Here is a 27,418-nt window from a genome sequence, read left to right as displayed (position 1 = left end):
CCTCAGCCAACAGTTGTATGGGACTGTGGAGTACAACATCTTCCACCCCAGGACCCCGATAGATAGGGAGAAGACCCCTTGTGGAGAGAGTCCCCGACTGGGGACCTCCACCACCACATGGCAAAAGAGCATGCTGAGGCATGTCTGGACGGCTGGCAAAGGTAAGGAGGTGAAGGGTGTGGAGCAGCATCAAATAAGCCACAGGGAATATCTGCGAGACAGCTGAAGTTGTGGGGGCTCCAGCTCCCAAGTTCGGTTACAGGGATTGGGGCCAGTGTGAAATTCTGACTGAGCAGGGGTGCGCTTGGACGCACACCTGAACCGCCTGTAAACCTTGCCTGCCATCAAGGCCGAACACCACCATTTTAAGGTGTTGGATGATATTGGCTGTGAGCTGGACACCCACCGACACTAATTCAAACAGGGTCATCCAGCCCACTCCTCCGTCACCCAGCATGTCCCTGACTCTGGTTACCTGGCAGCCACACACAGGCTGTGCTAAAGTGACTGGGGCTCAAGTAACCCAATAAGCCCACTCTTTGAAACAGAAACCAGGTAGAGCAATGGAAACATAAAACTCTCAAAATTAATATGTATAATACTGGAGATGCACTCTAGTTTGAAGAAAAATGCTGATCTATTGGTTATTTTGTTAAAACTTGTTCAATTATGATTTAATGACAGTTGTGTAAGATCTCATGAAAGCATACAGCTGAGGTGTAGGATTGGTGGGGAGATGGACCTCCATAGCTGGAATCTTAATGATAATCCATAAACCTTGGGGTGGCAGATGCATTCATACCTAAATCAATTGATATGGTTTTATTTCCACCATTTATTTATGGTGATGACCAATTTAACAATTCAGTGATCTAATTGTAACATAAAGTAGTTATTTTGCTTCCACCAAGGATACAGTTCTCTTGAGAAAAAAAGTTACTTGTCAGCACTTTTATTAAATGAAAATCTAGACATTTTTAAAAGCAAAAATAATGTTTTCATGCTTTGAAAATATTATTTTTCATCCTTGCATTCTGCTTCCTAAACAGTGCTGTTTGTATCCCAGAATATATTTGGCACCAATGGGTATATTACATGTACATGCTTACAAATTATGAACTTAATTTTGTATTTCTTGTAGAAAATTCATGTGGTTTATTTGTAAGCATCAAGTAGCTGTGGTGGACACAGCATTTCAAAACACTATGAAGCAATATAAATGTGCATGAAAAGAAATTTTCTGAATCTGCACCATCATTTCAAAAGCAGCTCTATTTGCTAATTATCATGTAAGCGATGCTGCTGTCATGTGATATGAAATAACTGTCATTGACTATTTTGTAAGGGAGGTTTCTTTTCAGAACTACATGCTAAAACCTGCAGAAAAAGTGGGTCCCAGAAACTGGCACCAAAATCTCAACTGAAACTGGACCTTGGGCCCCATTTTAATAACAGAAGCAGCTCCTCCAATCAGGAATCAAAGTGAGGCTTGTTACATTGCAGGTATGAAACCCTGGGAGGTTGGTGCTAGGAACATGCAGGAGGGTCACGCATGTTTTAAAAACTATTGTTTGTGCTGCAGTGAAGTTTTTAAAAATAGTTGGAGTCTGCACGGTGTTTGCTCCATGTGGTGTTTCATATATTTTGGAGAAGGGCCCTGAAATAGATGCAGGATCTTTTGCAGATTTAAATTGATCCAGTTTGATTTCAGGTGATCGCCAGAGATACCTTTTGAACAGTGAAGACCAATATGGCAATTGGCATGCTGCCAGCATAGATTAGGTGCAGGATATTGCACTAAAGTGGTATACATTGTGCCTATTTCACCCCCAAAACAGGCAAAATGCTTACCAATTTCTACCTTGCCATACCCATGCCAAGTACCAGGATGTCTAATCAGGCCCATGATAGAAAATAAGTTTGACACCTCTGGTCTTGCTGCAAGGGCAGTGTGAAAGCATAGTGTATTGATTGTATCTTGTAACTTTGTGTGCAGCCTTATTTTAAGGTAGGAACCACCACACATTCCATAAAAGGGCAAATGAATGCAGTCATCTTTGTACATATACCTCTAAATCACCAAATAAGAAAATTCTTTGAAGTCAACATTGTTGAATGACTGCCTCCTTGAGCCATTTACAGAAGATGCCTCTTTTACCAGATTCAAGCACTGAAGTTTACATGAATGGTTTTAAAAGCTGCAATTCATCCATTTTTTTTTTCAGTGCCTCCCTTAAAACACTCAATTAAGAGCCTTCAACAGTGGGACATTACTGTGTTTGGATTTTGGTCTACAAGTTGATCCAAGGTCTCCTGTCATATCTGAATAATCACTTTCTCTGAAAGTCTGACCCATTTCATTGAGGTGGTTTCAAAAGATTGCATTGCCAGTACAATAAGCGCAGCGAACTTTATGATAACTAGTAGTGTTAACCTTGACATCGAGTTGTCGAACTGACACCAGAATGCTTAATTCCATGTAGTGACATTCTTTCATTATTCTGCAATTGCAATCGAAATGTAGATATCATGAAATCCCAATGCTGAAAGCCCTTGAAGACACACAACAAAGATCGTATTATTCATATAGCAGTGATCTGTTTCTCCACTTACAGGTACTAGTGGTGAGTCACCATTGGTGCCATGTACTTTGACGAATTATTTGGTGTGAAGCATCAGTGCTGTTGAAAAAGGTCTTTCACATGGAACTTTTGAGATTGGTAGCAATACATAATGAGTATTCCTTGGCACAAAGCCAGAACTGTCGTCAATATTAACTTCAGCAGTGACCTATTTGCTTGTTTTCGTATTAGGCTTTGATTACTTGGCACTGACATTCAACGCTAATGCATTTCTTAATATACTTTGACACCCAGAGCACCTTTTTAATTCCACCTTTAGGCTTTATCTCATCTCTCAATTGACTTAAATCTTATTTGGGGCCAGTGGGGGCGGGGTTCTCATGTTCCAAAGTCTCTTTCTTTCTCTAATCTATAATGCTGCCCACCAAATTACTTCATGGGCATCCTCAACTGGAGCTCTTAATACTTCTGCTTTATCAACACGATTCTGTTCCGTTCAGGGGAGTCATGGTTGGTTATTTTTCAGCCATGATCGAGGAATGCACCTTCACTACTATTAACATTGAGATAGATAACTGCTTCCTTGCATGTTGAGAAATTCTGTTGTGATGACCCTAATGAACTTAAATAATTTTTTAAACCTAGATACGTTTGTGGATTTAGGCAAATAGGAATGTGACTTTTGAAGGAGCTTTCTCCAAATTAAATCTTTCCAGAGGCAATTTGCCTAAATCATTGCTGTAGCAATCATGACTTCAAAGGCGCAGACTTTGAAACTGTCTGCTTAGCTACACAGCTTTATGGCATTGGATAAGTTAAATTTCTTCCTTGCTAACCACAGAAGCCAAAAGTATTGATCTTTTCCATGTAGTATAAGTACAGGTTTCATCACCTGAGCTCCTCTTAAAAAGAAGTTATGCTTGGGAGAGAAATAATTTACACAAGATGGTTTCAGCCTGTAGTTCGGCTGCTAACAAACTCACTGGGCAAGATTACTGTCCAACAGACCAACGTGGATGGAGTCTGTGAAATACAGGATCAGCACAAGGATTAGCTAAGTAACTAGTAAGCATGTCCCTACAAAGGTCAACGAAATTGCTAATATTGTATGCCACAAAGCTGCTAGAACATGTGTAATTTCGTAATCGATTAAAAGGAAAACCTAGTTGCCGATTATGAGAACTGCAAATTGTTAAGGGGCAACTTCATGGCAGATGAAAAATGGGGCAAATCTTACAAATTCATGTTCCTTATTTGGAACAGTGCCTGAAAGGGATATGTCAGGAATTCAGATATATATTCCACACAATTTTTTATCCCTAAAATAAATGTGAACTTTTCTGTCACAGAATTGTAGTACTCAGATAGTGGTATCAAGATTTCAACTGGCACTTTGTGTTTAAGTTACTAAAATTTGAGTATTAAACACTGTAGATGTGAATTTTTAATAATCCAAAGGACAAAGTCTTGACCAGACATTTTAGCAGTGGGCAACATTAGGTGACTTGCATGAATTCCTGCCAGTGTTGAATCCACTGGGGAAAAAGCTATTCAAGCAGTGGCTGCTGCTTAAGCAAACATTCATTTGTAAACTGAAACAGTATACCTGCTTTTGCTATAGATTTGCATCCTGTATTGTCAGTCCAAGGAGATGAGCGTTTTGGCACAGCAGTGCTCAAGTTGACCTGAAAATATTGGACCCCTCAAACCCATCACCAAAATTCTTCAGTTTGTGTCTGCTACATAAAAATTGAGGAATGATTACTTACTGTCCTGTTCCTTGGTTGAATCTTAAGCTGCACGTACAGAACTCTTTCCCAAATTTCCCCTTTCTACTTGCACACTTTTATTTGGGTCTCAGGCAGCTGTTTCCAGGAGAAGAACAGAGTATCATCTCAAGGAAAATAGATTCAAAGGTAGGAGAGTAAAGGAACAGTGACAAACATTTAAGGAGATATTTTATAACTCTCACCAAACATAGACTTTCTTTCTTAATGGAATATATGAGAAGGATGCACTATCTGTGGCTAACTAAGGAAGTAACGGATAATAAATTGAAAAAAAAAGCATACAATACTGTGAAAATTAGTGGTAAGTTAGAAGATTGGACAGAGTTTGGAAGCTATCAAAGAATGGCTTTAAAAAAAAAGGGCGAAATTAGAGTAAGAGGACGATAGCTAAAAATATAAAACAGATTGTAAGAGTTTCTGTAATTATTTAAAAAGGAAAAGCGAGTGGTCCCTTGGAAGGTGAGACTGAGGAATTAATAATAGGAAAGAAGGAGGTGACGGAAGCGCTGATCAGGCATTTGTGTCTGGCTTCACTGTGGAAAATACAAGAAAAAATTCTCAAGAATAGTTGAAAATCACAGCTAAAAGGGAGGGAGGAACTTAAAACAATCACAATTACTGAGAAAACCATAAGAGCTAAAGGCTGACCAGTCACCTGGACCTGATGGCCTGCATCCTAGAGTTTTAAAGGAAGTGGCTGCAGAGATGGCAGATTCATTGGTTGTGATCTTAAATTCCCTAGATTCTGGAAAGGTCCCAGCCAATTGGAAATTTGCAATTGTGATGCCTCTATTCAAGAAAGGAGGGAGACAGAAAGCGGGAAACTATAGGCCAGTTAGCTTAACATCTGTCATAGGGAAAACGCAAGAATGCATTAAGGAGGTCATAGTAGGGCATGTAGAAAATCATCATAGAATCACCCTGAGTCAACATGGTTTTGAGGAGGGGAAATCATGCATGACTAATTATAAATTTTTTTTTAAAAATGTGGATAAAGGGGAAGCTGTAATTGTGCACTTGGATTTCCAAAAGGCATTTGATAAGGTGCCACATCAAAGGTTACTTCACAAAATAAGAGCTTATGATGTAGGGGGTACCATATTAGAATGGATAGAGAATTAGTTAGCTAACGGGAAGCAGACCGCAAGCATACATAGGTGATTGCCAAACTGTAACTAGTGGAGTGCCACAGGTATCAGTGCTGTGGCCTCAACTATTTGCAATCTATATCAGTGACTTGGATGAAGGGACCAAATTTCTGGTAGTTAAATCTGCTGATGACACAAAAATAGGTAGGAAAGTAGGTTGTCTATAGGAGGTATAGCGCCTACAAAAGAATACAGATAGGTTAATCGAGTGGGCAAAAAATTGGCAGGTGAAGTATATGGGAAAATGTGAATTTGTCCACTTTGCCAGGAAGGATAGAAAAGCAGTATAGTATTTGAATGGAGGGAGACTGCAGCATTCTACAGTACAGAGGAATCTGGGTGTCCTGGTACATGAATCACAAAAAATTAGCATGCTGGCACAGCAAGTGATTAAGAAGGCAAATGGAATGCTGGCATTTATTGCAAGGGGAATCATGTATAAAAGTAGGGAAATGTTGCTACAGCTGTTCAAGGCTGAGTTGGACAGATTTTTGATCAATAAGGGAGTCGAGGGTTATGAGGGCCAGGCAGGGAAATGGAGTTAAGACCACAATCAGAACAGTCATGAACTTATTAAATGTTGCAGCAGGCTCAATGAGCCAAACGGTGTACTCCCCCTATTTCTTATGATCTTATGATTTCTATAATGGTGGAAAGGAAGGTCAACTGACCGTTAAGAGGGAATTTCTTTAATTTTCCCTAATGCACAGTAGAGAATTATCCCATACATGGAGTCTATACCTCAATTAAAAAACTAAGCAATGCCAATCCAAATGTAAATATGAAACTAAGTATTTCTTGTTTTTTAAAAAAATTGTTTCTTTTGTAGATTGAAATAAAACTGAAAAAAACTGAAGCCATTCGATGGGAAAAGCTGGAAGGTGTCCTCCCAGATGTAAAGCACTTTGTGCCAGGTGAGAGTTTGCCACAATAGTTTTATACTATATTTTGTAAACAAATGAGCGATTGTTGTTTCCACTGAGAAAGGAATTCAGGTTAATGTATTTCCAGTGTTTTTCTAAGAATAAGCAAATGTCAGTAATGTTCCTCCAATAACCTATTTCAAATTCTTCTAGCCTGAAAACTCTATTTAACAATGACCTTGTGTTTTTGAATACTATTTGGAACCAATAGATGGAAAATTACAACTTGACCTTTACCTTTAATCAGTAAGCATTTCAATTTGCATAAAGTTGCAAAGAAAATCATTTCGGATCAATTTGCGCACTTTTCCATTTTTCGTTATGTAACTCATTCCCCAGGAGACCAATAGTTTCTTATTCAATCTCCCTTTTTAATTAGGATGTTGTTATACCACAAAGGAAATAGGAGGGCCCTTTTTTTTTTTTACAAACATGTACCTTACATAGTAAAGTGCTCCCCTTCATCCTCCACTCTTGCAATTCTGTTTATAATGCTTCACGGACCACGACTTTATTTCGTTTTATTGTTACGATCCTGTTAAAGAACATTAAAAATTAAATAGAAATTCAAACACCCAGCGATTAAGTAAAAACAAGCTTTATTGTATATAAAGAGAAATTAAACAAAACAAGTGTTACTAACTTAACACTAAAGCTTATAAAGACTTATGCTATTAATTTAGTTCTACTTTTCACTTCCCCCAAGAGTTTCCCCATTCATGAGAAGCATCATGAAGGTTCATTCACTTTTCCTGGAACCAATCCAAAGGTATGCCACAGCCCTCCGGGATTCACTTTAATTCTTCTCATGTTCCAACTATTCTCCAAGGTATGAAATTTCATGAGGATCCTTCCATTAAGTGTACTAAACAATCCTCCAAATTCTCTTTGAAGCCTCACAGCTGTGGACCTCTCAGCTCAAACTTTGAGAATTGCAGTGAAACCTAACTGATTTCTGCCACCAGGCTGGCTGCCTTTCACTTTGAGGACTGCTGTAGATTTTTCCTGTAGCTTCAAGCTAGGCAAACCTTCCAGCCTCTCTCTCCCTCTCAAATTCCAAACTAAGCTCAAGCCCTACCAACATTCCACGTGATGAACAGTAAAATTAATAATTTCTCTGTTTAAGTGTAAGCCTGACTAACATTCATCCCCTTTGACTCTCCCAACTCAATGAATTGTAGCCTACACCAAACCAAAATGCCTTCTGTGAGAAACATCCAGCTAAATTAAGTAAAGGAACCTTCTAATCCCCACAGCCCATCTCTATGACACGGTGGCTTGCTTTGGAATGTTCTCAAACAGAAATGTAAACTAATTATTTTACCTTCAATACAACTCTGATACTGTATCCCATATGAATAATTGATATCCTAATGGAGTTTTACAACCCTTTCTCCAGACCTCCTGACCCTATCAAGGAGCTCTCTTGTTGACCAACTACCTTGAACTTATTTTCATCTGGGAACTACATACTTTGGCTCTATTATAAGCTCAACGACAGGTCATCCATTGTTTTAAGTTTTTACACTTCTACCCCTAACCTAGTAAGATAAATTTACCTTTTAAATTTAATTAACTCAAGCTTGTTTGATTCACATTTACCAGTTTCTTAACCAAGTGTTCCCATTAATCTTGCATTTAACACTTCCTAAAACTAAAAGTTCTATTATAAAACATGAATTATGAGCTAGATATTCGCAACATTATCCTATCCTGGCAGCAAATCTGTTGTCTTCCACATCAGAAACATTCATAGTTTACTTTTTTGACCACATAGAGTAACTCACTATAGTTTTCACTTTTTTCTTTGCTATAAGAACTCATTGCACTCATTGCATTGATACCCAAAGTAATAATGAATGTGACATAGCATGGCAATAGCTTCAGTCAGATCTTCTCAGCTGCTACTTCTTAATCCTAAAATATCTGTCAAATATAAATGGGTATCACTAGGACCTTTATCATGGACTCTCCTTTACACAGGATCCATCATTTATGGTCTGTTTTAAAATATGCAGCTTTTTGTAAACTCGCTGCAGAGGCTTAATGCAACTCATTCAGGATTGTGGATAAACCTACCTTCTCAAAGGCATAGGCAATTACCAGCAAATCTCATATCCCATTAATGAATTTAAAAAATTCTTTGGGAGGATAAGGAGGTGAAAATTGGAAAAGGGTTCTCAATCACTACCACATCATATATTGAGCATTGTGGCTTGGAGAATGTGATATTGTTTGTATTTTTTTTATTAATTCATGGGATGTTGACTAGGTATTTTGTCCTTTTTTTTGTGATGTCGATTGAGGGATAAATATTGGCCATGATACCAAGGACAACTCCCCTGCTATATTCTTCAAGAAATATACTCCTTCAGTATTGCAATGGAGTATCAACCTTGCTTTTGGTGCTCAATCTTTAGAATGGCACTTAACCTGAGTCACAAGGTCCTGGGTTTAAGAGTGCTACCAACTAGTAGAGCATATGAATGTTAGGCATGAGTGTCAGCTAGAAATACTCACTTCCGAGTCATAAGATTCTGGGTTTAAGTTCCAGTCCAGGGCTTGAGTACAAAAATCAGAGCTGAGGTGCAGTCTTTCAGATGAGACATTAAACCAAGGCCCTAACTGCCTGATCAGGTGGATGCAAAAGCTCCAATGAAACTATTTTAGAATTTTTCAAGAGTTTGACCTGGAAAATATTTATTCCTCAATCAATGTCATAAAAACAGATTATCTGGTCATTATCACCTTGCTGTTTGTGGGAGTTTGCTGTGTGCAACTTGGCTGCTGTGTTCCCTGCATTACAACTACAAAAGTACTTCATTGGCTGTAAAGCACTTTGGGGCATCCAGTGATCATGAAATATGTTTTTTCAAACTGATATAACTTGAATATCAGTTGAATATGTTATTTAATTCCAGGACACTAGCCAGCATGGACAGGGAAGTTAAATAATTTGACATTGCACATATATTGTAGTCAGGGAAGTCATGCTTACAACATGAGATGAGGTATCTGCAAAGAATATATTCCTGGGAGAAGGCTGATAGGCTAGCTGGCAAATCCCTGTATGAATGAATGTCAGAAACACTGACTCTTCTTCCTGGGATTTAGAAAAGAAACGGTGAACCTTTAGTTAGGAGGTAGTCGGTTTGAAGAATATACTGGGAGACCCAGTCTTGGCTGCAGAGTTGGGAGCTAAAAATGCTGTATGTCAGGTTTTGCAGTTAAATGTTGATGGAAAGAAAAGTATGCAAAGAACGAAAAAGTCAGTTCTTGAAAGTAACAAGATGTTTGACTTACTGTGTTCTTCCCCACCAACCCCATTTTTTGAGAAATGAGACTGAGTTAAGTTTCTCTGATTATTGCTCTCTATACTTACTTTCTGTAAAGGAAGGAAGCTTAATGACCTCATCTCACCAAGCATTAGTTCAGATCAGCTTGGAATGATTGAAAAGCACATGTGTGAAAGATGTGGTGGGGGTTCTATTATATCCCTGGGTTCTATTATCAAATAATTAAATATTGCACAGTGTGAGTAGACACTGAACACAAGACTTTCAGATTTCTTATGGATGTGACTAACACTGCTCTGCTCGAAATAATATCTAAATTTGATGCTAAACCTGTAACAATTGGTGGCAGCTACCTAGCGTGCACTGGTGATAAAGGCAATTCAACATTGGTAAAATTTGAAATACTGCAACAGCGCTTCTTTAAAAAGAAAGTTAGAGGCAGAAAATGAGTCAGTGTGATGGCAGCCATGGAGAAACATCTCCAGCAAGGCAAAGGAGGAAGTGAGGAAAAAGTTGGAAATTGGAGGCTGAGAAAGGACCCAAAGAGCTGGAAGCAGGAGGAACAGAGGGAAAAATTAAAATTTAAGGCCATCAAGGAGCAGTAGTAGTTTCAAATGAGGCTGATGAGCAAGAGCAAGTGTGTTATGTTCTTGAACTGGCATAAAATACGTATCAACTGTAAGTTGGATAATGAGGTTATGAATACAGGCCTCAAAATTTTATTAAATCACATCTTGCTTAATAGTACAGAGGCAGGTGATGTTGATAGTTTATTTCTGAGTTTAGTTAACAGCAGTTCTGATGAAGGGTAATCAACCTGAATTGTTATCTCTGTTTCTATTCACAGATACTGCCTGACCTGCTGAATATTTCCAGCATTTTCTATTTTTATTTCATGTTTCCAGCATTTGCAGTATTTTGCTTTTGTAATATTTATGGTTTATTGGAGTATTTAAATTGGTAGCCAGTCACCTCAAGTGGGACAGAAATGAATGGGCCACCTACCTTTACATCTTTACAAAACAGAAAGATACCCTTGTAGCTCTCCTGTCAAGCGGCGGCGAAGAGCAGTGGGAAACCAGGGCATTGGGAAGCCTACAAAGACCAACAGAGGACAACTAAAAAAAGAAATAAGGAGGGAGAAGATTAAATATGAGGGTAAACTAGCCAGTAATATAGAAGAAGATTGCAAGAGTTTTTTAGATATATAAAGGGTAAGAGAGAGGCAAAAGTGGACATTGGGCCGCTGGAAAATGACGCTGGAGAAGTAGTAGTGCGGAACAAAGAAATGGCGGAGGAACTGAATAGGTACTTTGTGTCAGCCTTCACAGTGGAAGACATGAGTGACATCCCCAAAGTTCAAGAGAGTCGGGGGGCAGAGGTGAGTATGGTGGCCATTACCAAGGAGAAGATGCTAGGAAAACTGAAAGGTCTGAAGATGGATAAATCACCTGGACCAGATGGATTACACCCCAGAGTTCTGAAGGAGATAGCTGAAGAGATAGTGGAGGCGTTAGTGGTGATCTTTCAGGAATCACTGGAGTCAGGGAGGGTCCCAGAGGACTGGAAAATCGCTAATGTAACCCCCCTGTTTAAGAAGGGAGTGAGGCAAAAGTCGGGAAATTACAGGCCGATTAGCCTGACCTCGGTCGTTGGTAAGATTTTAGAGTCCATTATTAAGGATGAGATTTCAGAATACTTGGAAGTGCATGGTAAAATCGGGCAAAGTCAGCATGGTTTCACCAAGGGGAGGTCATGCTTGACAAATCTGTTAGAATTCTTTGAGGAGGTAACGAGTAGGTTAGACAAAGAAGAGCCAATGGATGTTATCTACTTGGACTTCCAGAAGACCTTTGACAAGGTGCCGCACAGGAGGCTGCTCAGTAAGATAAGAGCCCATGGTGTCAGAGGCAAGGTACTAGCATGGATAGAAGATTGGCTGTCTGGCAGGAGGCAGAGAGTGGGCATAAGGTGGTCCTTCTCAGGATGGCGGCCAGTGACTAGTGGAGTTCCGCAGGGGTCAGTGTTGGGACCACAACTTTTCACTTTATACATTAATGATCTAGATGAAGGAACTGAGGGCATCATGGCTAAGTTTGCAGATGATACAAGGATAGGTGGAGGGACAGGTAGTATTGAGGAGGCGGGGAGGCTGCAGAAGGATTTAGGTTAGGAGAATGGGCAAAGAAGTGGCAGATGGAATACAACATGGGGAAGTGTGAGGTCATGCACTTTGGTAGGAAGAATAGAGGCATAGACTATTTTCTAAATGGGGAGAGAATTCAGAAATCTGGAGTGCAAAGGGACTTGGGAGTCCTAGTCCAGGATTCTCTTAAGGTTAAAACAAAAACAGAATTACCTGGAAAAACTCAGCAGGTCTGGCAGCATCGGTGGAGAAGAAAAGAGTTGACGTTTCAAGTCCACATGACCCTTCAACAGAACTGAGTGTAGTTAGGAGAGGGGTGAAGTATAAGGTGGGGGGCGGGGGGGAGAGAAGTTGAGGGTGGGGTGGTTGTCGGGACAAGCAAGCAGTGATAGGAGCAGATAATCAAAAGATGTCACAGACAAAAGGATCAAAGAGGTGTTGAAGGTGGTGATATTATCTAAGAAAAGTGCTAATTAAGAATGGTTGGCAGGACACCCCTCTCCTAACTACACTCAGTTCTATTGAAGGGTAATGTGGACTCGAAACGTCAACTCTTTTCTTCTCCACCGATGCTGCCAGACCTGCTGAGTTTTTCCAGGTAATTCTGTTTTTGTTTTGGATTTCAAGCATCCGCAGTAGTTTTTTGTTTTTTTCTCTTAAGGTTAACTTGCCAGTTGAGTCAGTAGTTAGGAAGGCAAATGCAATGTTGGCATTTATTTCGAGAGGACTAGAATATAAAAGCAGGGATGTGCTGCTGAGGCTTTATAAGGCTCTGGTCAGACCATATTTAGAATATTGTGAGCAATTTTGGGCCTCGTATCTCAGGAAGGATGTGCTGGCCCTGGAGAAGGCCCAGAGGAGGTTCATGAGAATGATCCCAGAAATGAAAGGCTTAATATATGAGGAACGTTTGAGGATTCTGGGTCTATACTCGATGGAGTTTAGAAGGATGAGGGTGGATCTGATTGAAACTTACACAATACTGAAAGGCCAGGATAGAGTGGACGTGGGGAAGATGTTTCCATTAGTAGGAGAGATTAGGACCTGAGGGCACAGCCTCAGAGTAAAGGGACGACCTTTTAGAACAGAGATGAGGAGAAACTTCTTTAGCCAGAGAGTGATGAATCTATGGAATTCATTGCCACAGAAGGCTGTGGAGGCCAGGTCATTGAGTGTATTTAAGACCGAGATAGATAGGTTCTTGATTGGTAAGGGGATCAAAGGTTACGGGGAGAAGGCGGGAGAATGGGGTTTGAGAAACTTATCAGCCATGATTGAATGGCGGAGCAGGCTTGATGGGCCGAATGGCCTAATTTCTGCTGCGATGTCTTATGGGTTTATGGTCTTAACCCTGTTGATGATATGGACTGATAAATGGATGGATCCATTCAATACTTAGAGAAAGGATTATCATCCTTGAAAATCATGTTTTTTTAAATTCTTTTATGGTATGTGAACGTCGCTGGCAAGGCCAGCATTTGTTGCCCTTCACTAATTTCCCTTGAGAAGAAAGTGATGAGCCACTGCCTTGCCAATGTTGTTAGGCAGGCAGTTCCAGGATTTTGATCCAGCGACAATGAAGGAACAGCGATATCGTTGCAAGTCCGGATGGTGTGTAACTTGGAGGGGAGCTTGTAGATGGTGGCGTTCCCACGTATCTGCTACCCCTTGTCTTACGAGGTGAGAGAGATCACAGGTTTGGAAGGTGTTGACGAAGAAACTTTGGTGAGTTGCTGCGTAAATCTTGTATGTGGTATATACTGCTGCCACTGTGTTTGTAGTGGAGGGAGTGAATGCATAAAGTGATGGAAGGGGTGTCGATCAAGCAGGCTGCTTTGTCCTTGATTGTATTGAACTTCTTGAGTGTTAGAGCTGCAGTCAGCCAGGCAAGTGGAGAGTATTGCATCTCACGCCTGACTTGTACCTTCTGGATGGCGGACAGACTTTGGATCAGTTACTCTCTGCAAAAATCTTCAGCCTCTGACCTGCTGTTGTAGCTACAGTATTTATGTGGGCAATCCGGTTAAAGTTCTGGTTAATGGTAACCCCCAGGATGTTAATGGTGGAGGATTCAATGATAGTAATGCTTCCAAATGACAAGAGATGGTTCGATTCGCAGTTGCTGGAGAAGGTCATTGCCTGCGCTTCTGTGGTGAATGTTACTTGCCTGAATGTTACGGCCAAGCCTGAATGTTGTCCACCAGGTCTTGCTGCATATGGACATGATTGCTTCAATGTCTGAGGAGTTGCGAGCGGGACATCCACCATCTTAAACTGAACACTGCAATCACCAGCAAACATCCCCACTTCTGAACTTATGATGGAGGAAAGTTAATTGATGAAGCAACTGAATTGTTGAAAAAGATTGGAAAGGAAAGGTATAATACCCTCCCATAGATGAACTTCTAATTTGTGGAGCTGCTTAGCCCACCCTGGATAAAGCCTGAATGGGGGAGTCGAGCAGAAATTTGTGGACAGAGAGATTGGATATTTTAAATATGGCAAACTACTATTGGTCTCTGAGAAATGTATGACACAAACCGGGAGGTTCCATGAGCTCTTAAAGTATGAGATGATCAGTTATGCATATACTCCAATGTTAATAGATTTATCCCCATATCTTCACTGAATCATTAAATTGAAGATGTTGGAAACTCTTTCACAATAGTACATGACCACCTGATGAAGGGAATGCCACTTTGTAAAGGGCAAGGTTGCCCAAATTTGAATGACTACTTGGCCACAGTTTGGCTAGAATAATTCAGTTACGTAGTTTTTGTCCATGACATTAGATGTTTTGATAGGAAATAGCATTGATAAACAAAGGTTTCACTGTCCAGGTAGGCCTGGATAATATCTGCTCAAAGGAGAGACGTAGAAAAACACATTATGCACCATTTGGATAAGGGAAAGATTTGCTAATCAATGGGCACAACAGCACCGTGTTCCAATCCTGAGAACAGGCTGGAGGTACAATCTGAACTAACCATGGGATTGTACAGATAATTTGGGACCTGGCAGCCAGCCATCACAGGCGTACCTTGCCACATACAATGTGGAACTGTAGTCGGTGCAAGAGGTCAGAGTGGCTCAGCAAGGGTATGCCTTTCCATGGTTTCCATGCAGATTGTGGACTCTTAAAATACTAGAGGCTATGGCACACCCTGGTTGGATGCATGGTCATCTTCTGTGCCATTGTCCAATGTACCAAACAGTCCTGCACGAGCAATTTATATACATGTCCTCTGATTTATGCTGTGTTCATTGTTCTGGGCGCAGTCTATTCTACACTGGGGCGACCAAATGCAGATTAGGTGACTGCTTTGCTAAACACCTGGCACACCACTTTCACCCTCCTGTCTTTTCCCATCCCAGCTTTGTACACTGTTCCAACAAAGTTCAGGATAAGCTTCAGGAACAATATTTTCCAAAGAAAACTACAACTTCCTGATGTAAACATTGCCTTCAATAACTTCAGACTTTAGCAATAATATTCATTTTCAAACCTGATGTTTTCATTCTGCATTTTTTTTCAAACTTCACTGATTCTTTTATATTTATACATCCTTTGTTTTTCTAACATTTTGTGTTCAAATTTTCTGTATATTTCTTGACTGAGATTTGTTGCTTTATTCCTCACTGCCATTGCTCTTGACTCCTCCACCGTCTCTCATTTGTCACACTGCTTATCTAGTGTCCGCGCTACTTGCCTAATGAACAGAAATGCCGTCCAATTAAATATTGGGAAAGCAAATGCCATTGTTTTCAGTCCCTTCCATAAACTCTCTTCCCTAGCCACTGACTCCATCTCTCTCTTTTGCACTGTCTGAGGCTAAACAGACCACGGGAGTCCTATGCTGATCAGACCTTGTGCTGATCTTACGACTCCGTAGCCCCTCCATGACTAAGACTATCTACTGCAACATCCCCTGTAACATAGCCTATCTCCGCCCTTGCCTCAGCTCATCTGCTGAAACCCTCAACCATCTGTTACCTACTCTACTATTCCAGTGCTGTCCTGGGTAGCTGGCCTCCGCCTTACTGTAAGCTTGAGTTAAACAAAAAAATGCTGTCTATGTCCGAACTCTCGCCAATTCCAATTCTTGTTGGCTTCCCACCTCGCAATTCCTCTTCGATTTATCATCTTTGTTCCTATAACATCCTGCAGCCCTCCAACCCTCAGATCTCTGCATGTTTCCAATTCTGTGCTCTTGCACAGCTCATCACTTCACCATTGATGGCCATGCCTTCAGTAGCTTAGGCACTAAACTGCAAGGTTTCCTCTTTAAACCTCTCCAATTCTCTTTTTTTCCCCCTCCTTTAAGACACCTTTAACATCTACCTCTGACAAAAAATTAGCTGCCAACCGATCAAAGCTATAACACAGGACTACATGTATGCTAACCAACTGAAGCAGCATGTGATAGAGCTAAGTGATCCCACAACCGAAGGATCAGATCAAGGCTCTGCAGTCTTGCCACATACAGCTGTAAAAGGTGGTGGGCAGTAAAGAACTTAACAGAGGAGGAAGCTCCAAATATATCACCATTCTCAATGATGGAGGAATCCGAACACGTCAGTGCAAGAGACCAGGCTGGAACATATCTTCAGCCAGAAATGCCAAGCGGGTTGTCCATCCTGAGGTCCCCAACATCACAGTTGCCAATCTTCAGCCAATTCTGTTCACTGCACGTGATATCAAAAAACGGCTGAAGGCACTGGATATTGCAAGGACTGTGGGCCCTGACAACATTCTAGCAGTATTGAAGACTTGTGTCCCAGAAGTAGCCAGGTCCCTAGCCAAGCTGTTCCAGTACAGCTACCGCTACCCGACAATATGGATAATTTCCCAGGTATGTCCTACCCACAAAAAGCAGGACAAATCCAACCCAACCAGTTACGGGCCTGTCAATCTACTCTTGATCAGCAAAGTGATGGAGCATAGGAGCAGGAGTAGGCCATTCAACCCATTGAGCCTGCTCCGCCATTCAAGATGATCATGGCTGATCATCCATTTTGATGCCTTTTTCCCCACACTATCCTCATGTCCCTTTATGTCACTGGTATTTAGAAATCTGTCAATTTCTGCTTTAACCATAATGACTGAGTTTCCACAGTCCTCTGGGGTAGAGAATTCCAAAGATTCACACCCCTCTGAGTAAAAACAAATTCTCCTCATCTTGGTCCTAAGTGGCTTCCTCTTTATCTTGAAATTGTGTCCCCTGGTTCTAGACTCCCCAACCAGGGAAACATCTTAACCTGCATCTAAAACAAAAACAGAATTACCTGGAAAAACTCAGCAGGTCTGGCAGCATCGGTGGAGAAGAAAAGAGTTGACGTTTCGAGTCCTCATGACCCTTCAGCAGAACTGAGTGAAGTTAGGAGAGGGGTGAAATATAAGCTGGTTTAAGGTGGGCTGGGGGTGGGGTGTGGAAGAGAAGTTGGGGGGGGGAGGGGTGGTTGTAGGGACAAGCAAGCAGTGATAGAAGCAGATAATCAAAAGATGTTACAGACAAAGGAACAGAGAGGTGTTAAAGGTGGTGATATTATCAAAGAGAATGTGCTAATTAAGAATGGATTTCAGGACACTCAAAGTACAGCTCTAGTGGGGGTGGGGTGGAAAGACTGATACACCCCACCCCCACTAGAGCTGTACTTTGAGTGTCCTGCCATCTATTCTTAATTAGCACATTCTCTTTGATAATATCACCACCTTTAACACCTCTCTGTTCCTTTGTCTGTAACATCTTTTGATTATCTGCTCCTATCACTGCTTGCTTGTCCCTACAACCACCCCCCCCGCCACCAACTTCTCTCTCTCTCCCTGCCCCCCCCCCACCTTAAACCAGCTTATATTTCACCCCTCTCCTAACTTCACTCAGTTATGCTGAAGGGTCATGAGGACTCGAAACGTCAACTCTTTTCTTCTCCGCCGATGCTGCCAGACCTGCTGAGTTTTTCCAGGTAATTCCGTTTTTGTTTTGGATTTCCAGCATCCGTAGTAGTTTTTTGTTTTTAACCTGCATCTACCCTGCCTATCCCTTTAAGTATTTTGTAGATTTCAGTGAGATCACCTCTCATTCTTCAAAACTCTAGAGAATACAGGTCCAGCTGCCCCAATCTCTGTCAATAGGACTGTCCCGCTATCCCCGGAACAAGCCTAGTGAAGTTTTTCTGCACAAAAGGCTGATGAGGGTAATGTTGATGTGGACTTTAATAAGACATTTGACACAGTGCCATACAATTGACTTGAGTAAAGTTATTGCTCATGGAATAAAAGGGGCTGTAGCAATGTCAATAACAAAATTGGCTGAAAAATAGGAAGCAGGTCAATGAATATTTTTCGGACTGGAGGAAGGTTTGTGGTGGAGGTCCCCAGGGGTCAGTATTGGGACCCTTGCTTTTCCTGATACAGATTAATGATCTACATTTTGGTGTGTGGTGGACAATTTCAAAGTTTCAGTTTGCAGATGATAACGAAGCTTGGGAGTGTTGCGAACTGTGAGGAGGACGGTGTGGAACTTCAGGAGGACATAGACAAGTCGGTGGAGTGAGCAGATAGGTGACAGATAAAGTTCAATGTGGAGAAGTGAGAGGTGATGCATTTTGGTAGGAAGAACATGGACAGACAATATAAAATAAAGGGTGGAATTTTAAAGGGGGTGCAGGAGCAGAAATTCTTGGGTGTATATGCGCATAGATCGTTGAAGGTGGCAGGACAGGTGGAGAGAGCAGTTAATAAAGCATTTAGTATCCTGGGCTTTATTAATAGGGGCATAGAGTACAAGAGCAGGGAGCTTATGCTGAATTTAGATAAGACACTCGTTAGACCTCAGCTGGAATACGGTGTACAGTTCTGGGCACCATATTATAGGAAGGGTGTGAACACATTGGAAAGAGTACAGAAGAGGTTTACAAGAATGGTTCCAGGGTTGAGAAACTTCAGCTATGAGGATAGATTGAAGAGATTGGGACTGTTATCCTTGGAGAGAAGGAAGACTGAGAGGAGATTTGATAGAGATGTTCAAAATCATGAAGGGGCTGGATGGAGTAGATAGAGAGAAGCTGTTCCCACTCGTAAAAGGACCAAGAACAGGAGGGCACAGAGTTAAAGTGACTTGCAAAAGAAGCAAGTGTGACGTGAGACAAACCTTTTTCACACAACAAGTGGTTCAGGTCTGGAATGCATTCCCTGGAAGTGTGATGGAGGCAGGTTCAATTGAGGCATTCAAGAGAACATTAGATGATTATTTGGATAGAAACAATGTGCAAGGGTGTGGGGAAAAGGCAGGGCAATGGCACAAGGCGATAATGCTCGTTTGGAGAACCGGTGCAGACATGATAGGCCGAATGGCCTCTTTCTGTGCCGTTAAGATTCTGTGATTCACTCCCCTAAGGTAAGGGGACCAAAACTACACACACTACTCTATGTGCGGCCTAACCAAGGTTCTGGACAATTGAAGCAAGACTTTGCTACTCGTGTACTCAAATCCTCTTGCAATAAAGACTAACAGAATTGCTTGCTGCACCTGCATGTTAGCTTTGTGACTTATTGACAAGGTCCCTTTATACATCTACACTTTCTAATCTCATATCATTTAAGAAATGCTCTGCGCATCTGTTCCTCCTACCAAAGTAGATGGCCTCACATTTTTCCACATTATGTTCCATCTGCCATGTTCTTGCCCACTCACTATCACCTTGAAGTTACTTTGCTTCCGCAAACTTAGAAATATTACATTTAGTCCCCATATCCAAATCATTGATATATATATTGTGAACAGTTGGGGCCCAAATACTGATCCTCACTAACCTCAGCCTGTCAATGTGAGAATGACCCATTTATTCCTACTCTCTGTTTCCTGCCTGTTAACCAGTCCTTAATTCATGCATAAAAACAAAAAGCTAAAAGCTACTGCGGATGCTGGAAATCCAAAACAAAAACAGAATTACCTGGAAAAACTCAGCAGGTCTGGCAGCATCGGTGGAGAAGAAATCAGTTAACGTTTCGAGCCTTCACGTTCTGCCGAAGGGTCGTGAAGGCTTGAAACGTTAACTGATTTCTTCTCCACCGATGCTGCCAGACCTGCTGAGTTTTTCCAGGTAATTCTGTTTTTGTTCTTAATTCATGCATTCCTATTCCATGTGGTTTAATTTTGCTCACTAACCTCCTGTTGAGGATTTTATCGAAAGCCTTCTGAACATCCATGTACACTACATCCACCTTTATCAATTCTGTTAATAACATGCTCACAAAATTTCAACACGTTCGTCAATCATGATTTCCCATTCATAAATCCATGTTGACTATACCCAATCAGATCATTATTATCTAAGTATCCATTTGTCACATCCTTTGTAACAGATTCCAGCATTTTTCCAATACTGATGTAAAGCTAACAGGCCTGTAGTTTCCCTTTTTCTCTCTCCCTCCCTTCTTAAAGAGTAGGTGACATTTGCTACCTTCCAATCTGCAGGAACAGTTCCAAAATCTTGGAATTTTGGAAGATGATCACCAATGTATCCACTATCACCATAGCTACCTCCTTCAACACTCTGTGATGTAAAATAACAGGCCCTGGGAACTTAACCTTCAGTCAGTCCCATTAATTTCTCCAATACAACCTTCTTACTAATACTAATTTCCTTCACTTCCTCATTTTCACTCCTCATTCCTTTGGATCTGTCATTCTGGGAAATTTCTTGTTGTATAAGTGCTATCAGCCAGCACTTACACAACAATAACTTGTTCAGTTTGGGCTCCTCCAGGGCCACTTGACTCCTGACCTCATTACAGCCTTGGTTCAAACATGAACCAAAGAACTGAATTCGAGATGAAGTGCGAATGAGTGCTCTTGATATAAGGCAGAATTTGACCAAATGTGGCATTTAAGGAGAGCCCTTGCAAATTTGAAGCCAGTGGGAGTTGGTGGGGGGAAATCTCCACTGCCTGGAGTCGTACCTAGCACAAAGGAAGATGGTTGTGGTTGAGGAAGGTCAGTCATCTCCCAGGACATTGTTGCAGGAATTCTTCAGGATAGTGTCCTAGGGCCAATCACTTTCACCTGCTTCATCAATGACCTTCCTTCCATCATAAGGTCAGAACTGGGGATGTTCACTGATAATCGCACAATGTTCAGCCTCACTCACAACTCCTCAAATACTGAAGCTGTCCATGCCAATATACAGCAAGACCTGGACAATATTCAGGCTTAGGCTGATAAGAGACAACTAAAACTCACGCCATGCAAGTGCCAGGCAATGACCGTCTCCAACGTAAAAGAATGTAACCATCTTCCCATGATATTCAGTGGCATTACCGTCACTGAATCCCCCACATCAATATCCTGGGGGTTACCATAAACCAGAAACAAAACCGGCCCAGCCATATAGATAATGTGGCTGCAAGAGCATGCCAGAGGCTGGAAATTCTATGCTGGGTAGACGACCTCCTGATTCCCCAAAGCCTGCCCACTGTCTACAGGTACAAGTCAAGAATGGGATGGAATACACTCCATTTGCCTAAATGAGTGCCAAGCTTCAACAATAATCAAGAAAACCCAACAGCATCCAGGAAAAAAGCAGCCTGCTTGATCGACACCCTGTCCACTACCACCTGCCTCCACCACTGGCACACAGTGGCAGCAATGTGTGCCATATACAAGATGTGCTGCAGAAAATTGCCAAGCCTTTGTGACAGCACCTTTTCAATCTGTGGCCTGTACCACCCAGAAGGAAAAAGGCAGCAGGCACATGGGAACACCACCTCTTGCAAGTTCCCCTCAAAGCCGCATACCATCCTGGCTTGGAAATGTATTGATGTTATTTCACTGCTGCTGGGTCAAAAAATGGAGCTCCCTTCCTAACTATGCCAGATGGACTGCAGATGTTCAAGAAGGCGGCTCACAACCACATTTTTCTCCCCCCACTTGAATGGCACTCTGTACCACGGTGCTGTGGTCAGTTCGCTCAGCTGTCCACGCTGGAAGCAAGAACCTCGTAATTATTGGATAAGGGCAATGGCTGAGGCTGCTCCAAGCTAAATTTTGGATCCCCATACCTGCCTCACTCGCAGTCATACCCTCCTGTCCCTGACCACGGTCCAAATTTGATGTAATTAATCTAAGAGGTGTGACTGTCTCCTGAAACAATGTCCAGGTAACTCTTCCCCTCCCTGATGTGTCAGTGTCTGCAGCTCGGACTCCAGCTCATCAACTCTGAGCTGAGATTCTTTGAGCAACCAATGCTTTGAGTTATGAGTATGAGTCATGGCTAGCCAGGGTAAAGCCTTGTCCAGTTTTAAAATAATTTAATGAAGTAGGCAGGTTGACATAGATATATTTTCCTACCTGTCTTCTGGATGGGACTGCAGGAATAAAGGTATATAGTTTCATTCTGTATTATTAATTTGGGGGTTCTGTGTCTCTCTGCATGATTTGGAAACAAAAGTGATGAGGCCAGAGAGATGCAGTTTGCTGAGATTCCAGGCAGTCTTCAGTTAGTGCAGGTCTACTGAAGTCTGAAGCTTCTCTCTGACATTTCTATAAGATGATCATTGTTGTTGTACTTTTTCTTTTGGATGCATTTGTTGAAAACATCGGTATTCAGATGGCTGAATGTTCTTATTAAAAAATGTGCCTTTAATTTATTTTATGGAATTTTAGTGCAGCCGCAGCGGTATCCATCCTCATCCCACTGCACAAAGAATTGGGATAAGCTAGTAATGGAGATTAAACAGGAGGAGAATGATGAGAAACCTGAGGGAGATGCTGCTCTAAACCAGCTCTTTCAGAAAATCTATGCTGATGGGTCTGATGAAGTGAAGCGTGCTATGAATAAGTCATTTGTAAGTATTGCACCCTTCATAGTTTTTCTTGTATATTTATTTTAATAGGCCGAATCCTCCGAGGAGTGGCAATCACCATCGGATTACCACTCTGCTCCTAATTACTTAACTAGCACTGGAGCTCTACTTTTCTCACCTGGACTTCCAAACAGGGCGTCCTGAGAAATGTGGAGTCTGCTTGCACCTGGAGTCTTTCCTTTATAGTGTAGGAGCATCAGGCAAAGCCAAACCATGCTCCCTTTTTACAGCATTAGCTGCCATACACAGGTAAGTATAAGGCACTCGACAAGCTGCAGTGAGAAGGTAAGTGGGCGAGGGGTAGGTTGGGTCAGGAGGATAGTCGCAGGGCTGGGGGGTGGTGAGTGGGGTGCGATAGCCGTGTTGAGGGGAAGCAACCGAGTGGTCGGGATGGGTATTCAGGGAGCCGGGAGGGTCAGTAGTGTAGTTACCCAGGAGTTAGAACTGCTTTTAATCCTTCTAATTTTTCCTGGGTAGCTATTCTGGTAAGTGAGTCGGAACCATCCGAAGTCCCTAACTTTAATTCAGGATTATGGAGAGTTCCAGACGTAGGGTAATCACCCGACGGAAGTTGAAACTTCCCGGGCAGTTCCCGCAGAGCCCTTGCGTTGGGACTTCTGAGGGGTCCCCAGCACCTTCTCCGGGTTACGACCATCCAGAGACTGGATGACCTGGGCCAGTATAGTTACATGTTGCATGTTATATCAGTAAGTAAAGCAAAACTTGTAAAATAAATTAAAGGAGTTTGTAATTTTGTTTTTACCCTGGCTTTGAGCAATTGGACCCTGCAAAAAGAAATGTTTTGGAAGCAGTGGACTCTTGTGAATGCTTATTTTGATGAGGCAATAATGCGTCACCAAGGCAACTGAAGGCCTGATTTGCTCAATCAGGTGCTCTTGGTAAACACCAACACTTTCAGGGAATGCTGATCAAAAAATCACTTGCCAGCCATCCCTCATTTTTTTTAATGAATGGAAAATCATAGACCACAGGTATGGTCCTGACCAGTGCTCCCTGAAAAACGCTGTTCCTGGAGAGGTCACTTGATTTCAGAATCTGCCCTCATAATACAATATTGGAAACGTGCAAATATTTTTTTTTTAAATAGACATTGTGCAATTGTGTAATTTATCATTTTTGCTTGGGACTATTATAACTCAGTTGACCTGGCTCAATATTATTTGCTCAATTTCCAGGTACAGATCTTTCTAGCATATAGTAAATAACAATGGCACCAACACAGTCCCCTGTAAAGCATTGATTTGTGCTGTTTCCATCTTTTTAACAGTTTTAATATTGCTAATCTATGATTCTATTTGCCAATTTTTTCTTCCACTTCTAACTTCAGCAGGGTTCCTTTAATTCACTGCAATTTGCTTTTCCCCCAGTTAAATGTGTTTGACCTCAATTTAAAACACTCTTATTCTTTGGCTGAAACTAGTTATATAATGATCACTGTTTCCCAAAAGTCCTCTACTTTCAGGTCACCCCTTGCTCTATTTCATTGCCAGAATTGGGCCAAGTAGTGGTTCTTTACTTGTTCGAGTGACAAAGCATTAACTGAGAAAGTAGTTCTAAGCACACCACAAAAACCCTGTTGCACCACAAACATTTTCTGTATGTCAATCGATTTCTGATTACATTTTTTGCAATTTTTAATGCATACATCTTCAACTTGTATGCACATTTTGTCAATTCTCTTTCTACTATTTGGTTATATTACTGGAAGTATATTATAAGCCAATTACTTTCTACCTCTCAGCCCAATCCAATTCAAGTTGGGCCACTTTCTTATTTAAATCTTTACATTCTAGTGTATGTATTATCTCCAGTTAATGTTGCCATCTCTTCCTGTTCTCTTCCTTGCTGAAACTTTTATACCTAGGAATATGCAGTTGCAATCCTGAACTGGCTGCAGCCACCTTTCAGTTACTCCATTATCATGATTCTGTATTTAATGTGTCTGGTTCCCTTGTTTTATTAACCCTGTGCATTAATATACATTTTGGTTTGAATTTCCACATTTTTTTTTAACCTTACCTCATCCTAATTTCTATTGTTTAACCTCTTTTTTTACTGCCTGACTACCAGAGTTTGCTTTCCCCTCCAAGCTGCCTACTCAATTCTTGCATCCTCCTTCTTTGGTTACTACTGGTTTACATTATTTCCCATAGTTCTAGCTAACTTCCATTTAAGAATATTGATTTGATCTCATTTCTGTCTGTGTAAAGAAATTCAAGCTTAATCCTTCTGCAAAATCCCAATAATTTGAACGCCTCTACCCTGGACAACATTTCAAGCCACGCACTTAGATCCTTAATCTGGCCATGCCTTTACTGACAGGATGTGGAATATGATGTTCCCTATAGGATTGCTTTCAATAAGAACCATGACTTTTGGTTGATTCAGCTTCTGCACCTCCATTCTTAAGGATTTTGTTCCTGGCACCTGGAACACAACACACCTTTTGGTTACTTATTCGGGTTATAAACTCTGTTGTTTAATCTGCCACTATCGCAGAATTCTTGCACACTCATCACTCACTAATCCACCAACGGCCAACTCCTTGCAGTTGCCTTCCCCAAGTTGGTGCATTTGGAACAAATGTTCAAAATTGAAAAAATGTTTGCTAAGGTATTGTCCTCAGAGGACACCTTAACGTCCTTCCTTCTCCACGCACCAGAATGGCGCACAACCCGTTTCTAATTTTTGCCCCCTTATTTTCCAAAACTGCCTTTTGTCCAGTTGCTGTATCTAATGGAGAAGCATCTTCTGCTGTTCCTCAAACTCTAACTTTGAGCTTGACTGAATGTAGCTAAGGCACTTCCTGTAGGTGTTTGCTTTGGAAACTCAAACGATCCAGGAACGACCCCATGCAGCAAGATTTGGGCAACACAGATTGTTCTGACCTCCTAACCATCTTAAACTTAGTTACTTGTCCTATCCAAATATACTGTACACACAGCACAAAAGTCCAAAAAGTGAATTCATTTCTATTCACAATATAAGCTTTGAAGATCTGTCTTGCGACCAAGGTGGACTTCACACAAAAGAAATTTAAAATCCAATTGGCTACATTCCTTGGCACTGATGCTATTCAATTGGTATGACCATCAGCAGAAATTTAGGTCATGACGCAAATGTGAGCATTGTTGTTGACTTGGGCTAAAAACTAAGATTCACTTTTTCATGTCCTTTTAGACTGAATCTGGAGGTACCGTTCTAAGCACAAACTGGACCGAAGTGGGCAAAAAAACAGTGGCTGTGAATCCTCCAGATGACATGGAGTGGAAGAAACTTTGATGTTTAAGCTTAGTGCGGTGTTTGTCACAGTTAATTCAACTTTAAAAGCAGCTTATGAACTTTTTCCTTCTGTTTCAACACTGATTATGTACTAGACAACGCCTTAGACTTGGATGATCTTTGCATGGATTTGATGCATTCTTGAGTCGGACATTAATGTTAGAAGAAGTTCAAGGTTTTTTCACTTTTACATATTTTAATGTTAAAGTGTCAGCAGTTTCCACCCACTGAATAAATTGGGTATGCATACATATATGGTGTTGCTGCATGTGTGAATAGTTTTATATCAACCCTTGTTTGCATATCCATTGATTTCACCCACCTAACTATTTGCTCTTGTCATGTTGATGCAGAGTTTTTTTGAATATTATACAAGCGTGCTGCATCTAACATTGATGTGGTTTTATTTTGCTCATGAGGCAGACTGGCATACATTGCAATTGGGCTTCACTTGCATTAATATGAATTATTTGGTATCATTTTTACGGTGGAACTTTGTCTGAACCAGTGAAGGACTGATAAAGTAAACAATAAGAAAATGTCAAAACAAGGTAAAATCACACCAATTTTTTCATTTTGCAATTGAATGTTTGTTTTCCTGTTTAGGGTTGATTTTGTTAAATTAATCTTTTTGCTTTGACTACTCATTTTGCTTTAGTTTCATGAACTCTTTGAGACTTGATGGACAAATGTAAATACATTGCCTCTTTACTTCACCTTTGTGTTTGTGTTTTTTCAAGTGTTCACTTGTGTCTAAGTATGCAAAAATTGCAGTGAAATAGGAATCAAAAACTCATAAGTGACCTTGTAAAATTTGTTAGAGTTCAAGTAAGATGTTTAAAGAAACATCTCACTACAGAAATGGCTAATCATTGCACTTTAGACAGTATTTTCTTTAAATATTTTCCATTGTGTCTCATATTTTTAACCATTGTACTGGTCAATAATGTCTATGAGGTTTGTCAGACACAGCAATGAATGGAATTGGGGTGAGATATTTTACAGTTCCAAATATGTTGCATATAAGGTTCTGCTACACAAAGGCATTTTCATAATGATGGATTTCTGTCATTCAAATTTGAAAAATCCACAGGGCACCAGAAGAATACAGGCAAGGAAGATTTCAGATTCAATTCTCTGATATATTTTGAAATAGCTGACCTTGTTCAAGGTGGCAGGATCCAAGCACCAATGGCCAGCCAACGATCAATGTTGAAGCTCAAATTTAACAAAAGGTACTTGAAGAAGATATTGGACAATCACTAACCCTCAAAAGGTAATAGCAATAGCAGATAACCTAGAAACTATTTTTAAATGGACAATTAATGTTTGTCCTACTGCATGTCCACACATTTTTGAAGCACCT

General features: G+C 41.0%; 1 protein-coding gene across 2 annotated transcripts in view; it reads left to right on the top strand.

Annotated features, from left to right (window-relative positions):
* Positions 1-26,768, top strand: part of sugt1 (SGT1 homolog, MIS12 kinetochore complex assembly cochaperone) — a 143,141-nt gene extending 116,373 nt beyond the window's left edge. For both annotated transcript variants that reach the window (XM_078545877.1, XM_078545876.1), the window contains 3 exons: positions 6,350-6,434; positions 22,550-22,731; positions 25,951-26,768. In XM_078545877.1, the coding sequence (XP_078402003.1) occupies positions 6,350-6,434; positions 22,550-22,731; positions 25,951-26,052 (369 nt within the window). In that variant the 3' untranslated portion in view covers positions 26,053-26,768. The remainder of the gene's footprint in view (positions 1-6,349; positions 6,435-22,549; positions 22,732-25,950) is intronic.
* Positions 26,769-27,418: the final 650 nt, after the last annotated feature.

The sequence above is a fragment of the Cetorhinus maximus genome, chromosome 7 (assembly GCF_964194155.1).
Source record: "Cetorhinus maximus chromosome 7, sCetMax3.hap1.1, whole genome shotgun sequence".
NCBI classification, from domain to species: Eukaryota; Metazoa; Chordata; class Chondrichthyes; order Lamniformes; family Cetorhinidae; genus Cetorhinus; species Cetorhinus maximus.
This window is presented reverse-complemented; position numbering and strand designations above follow the sequence as displayed.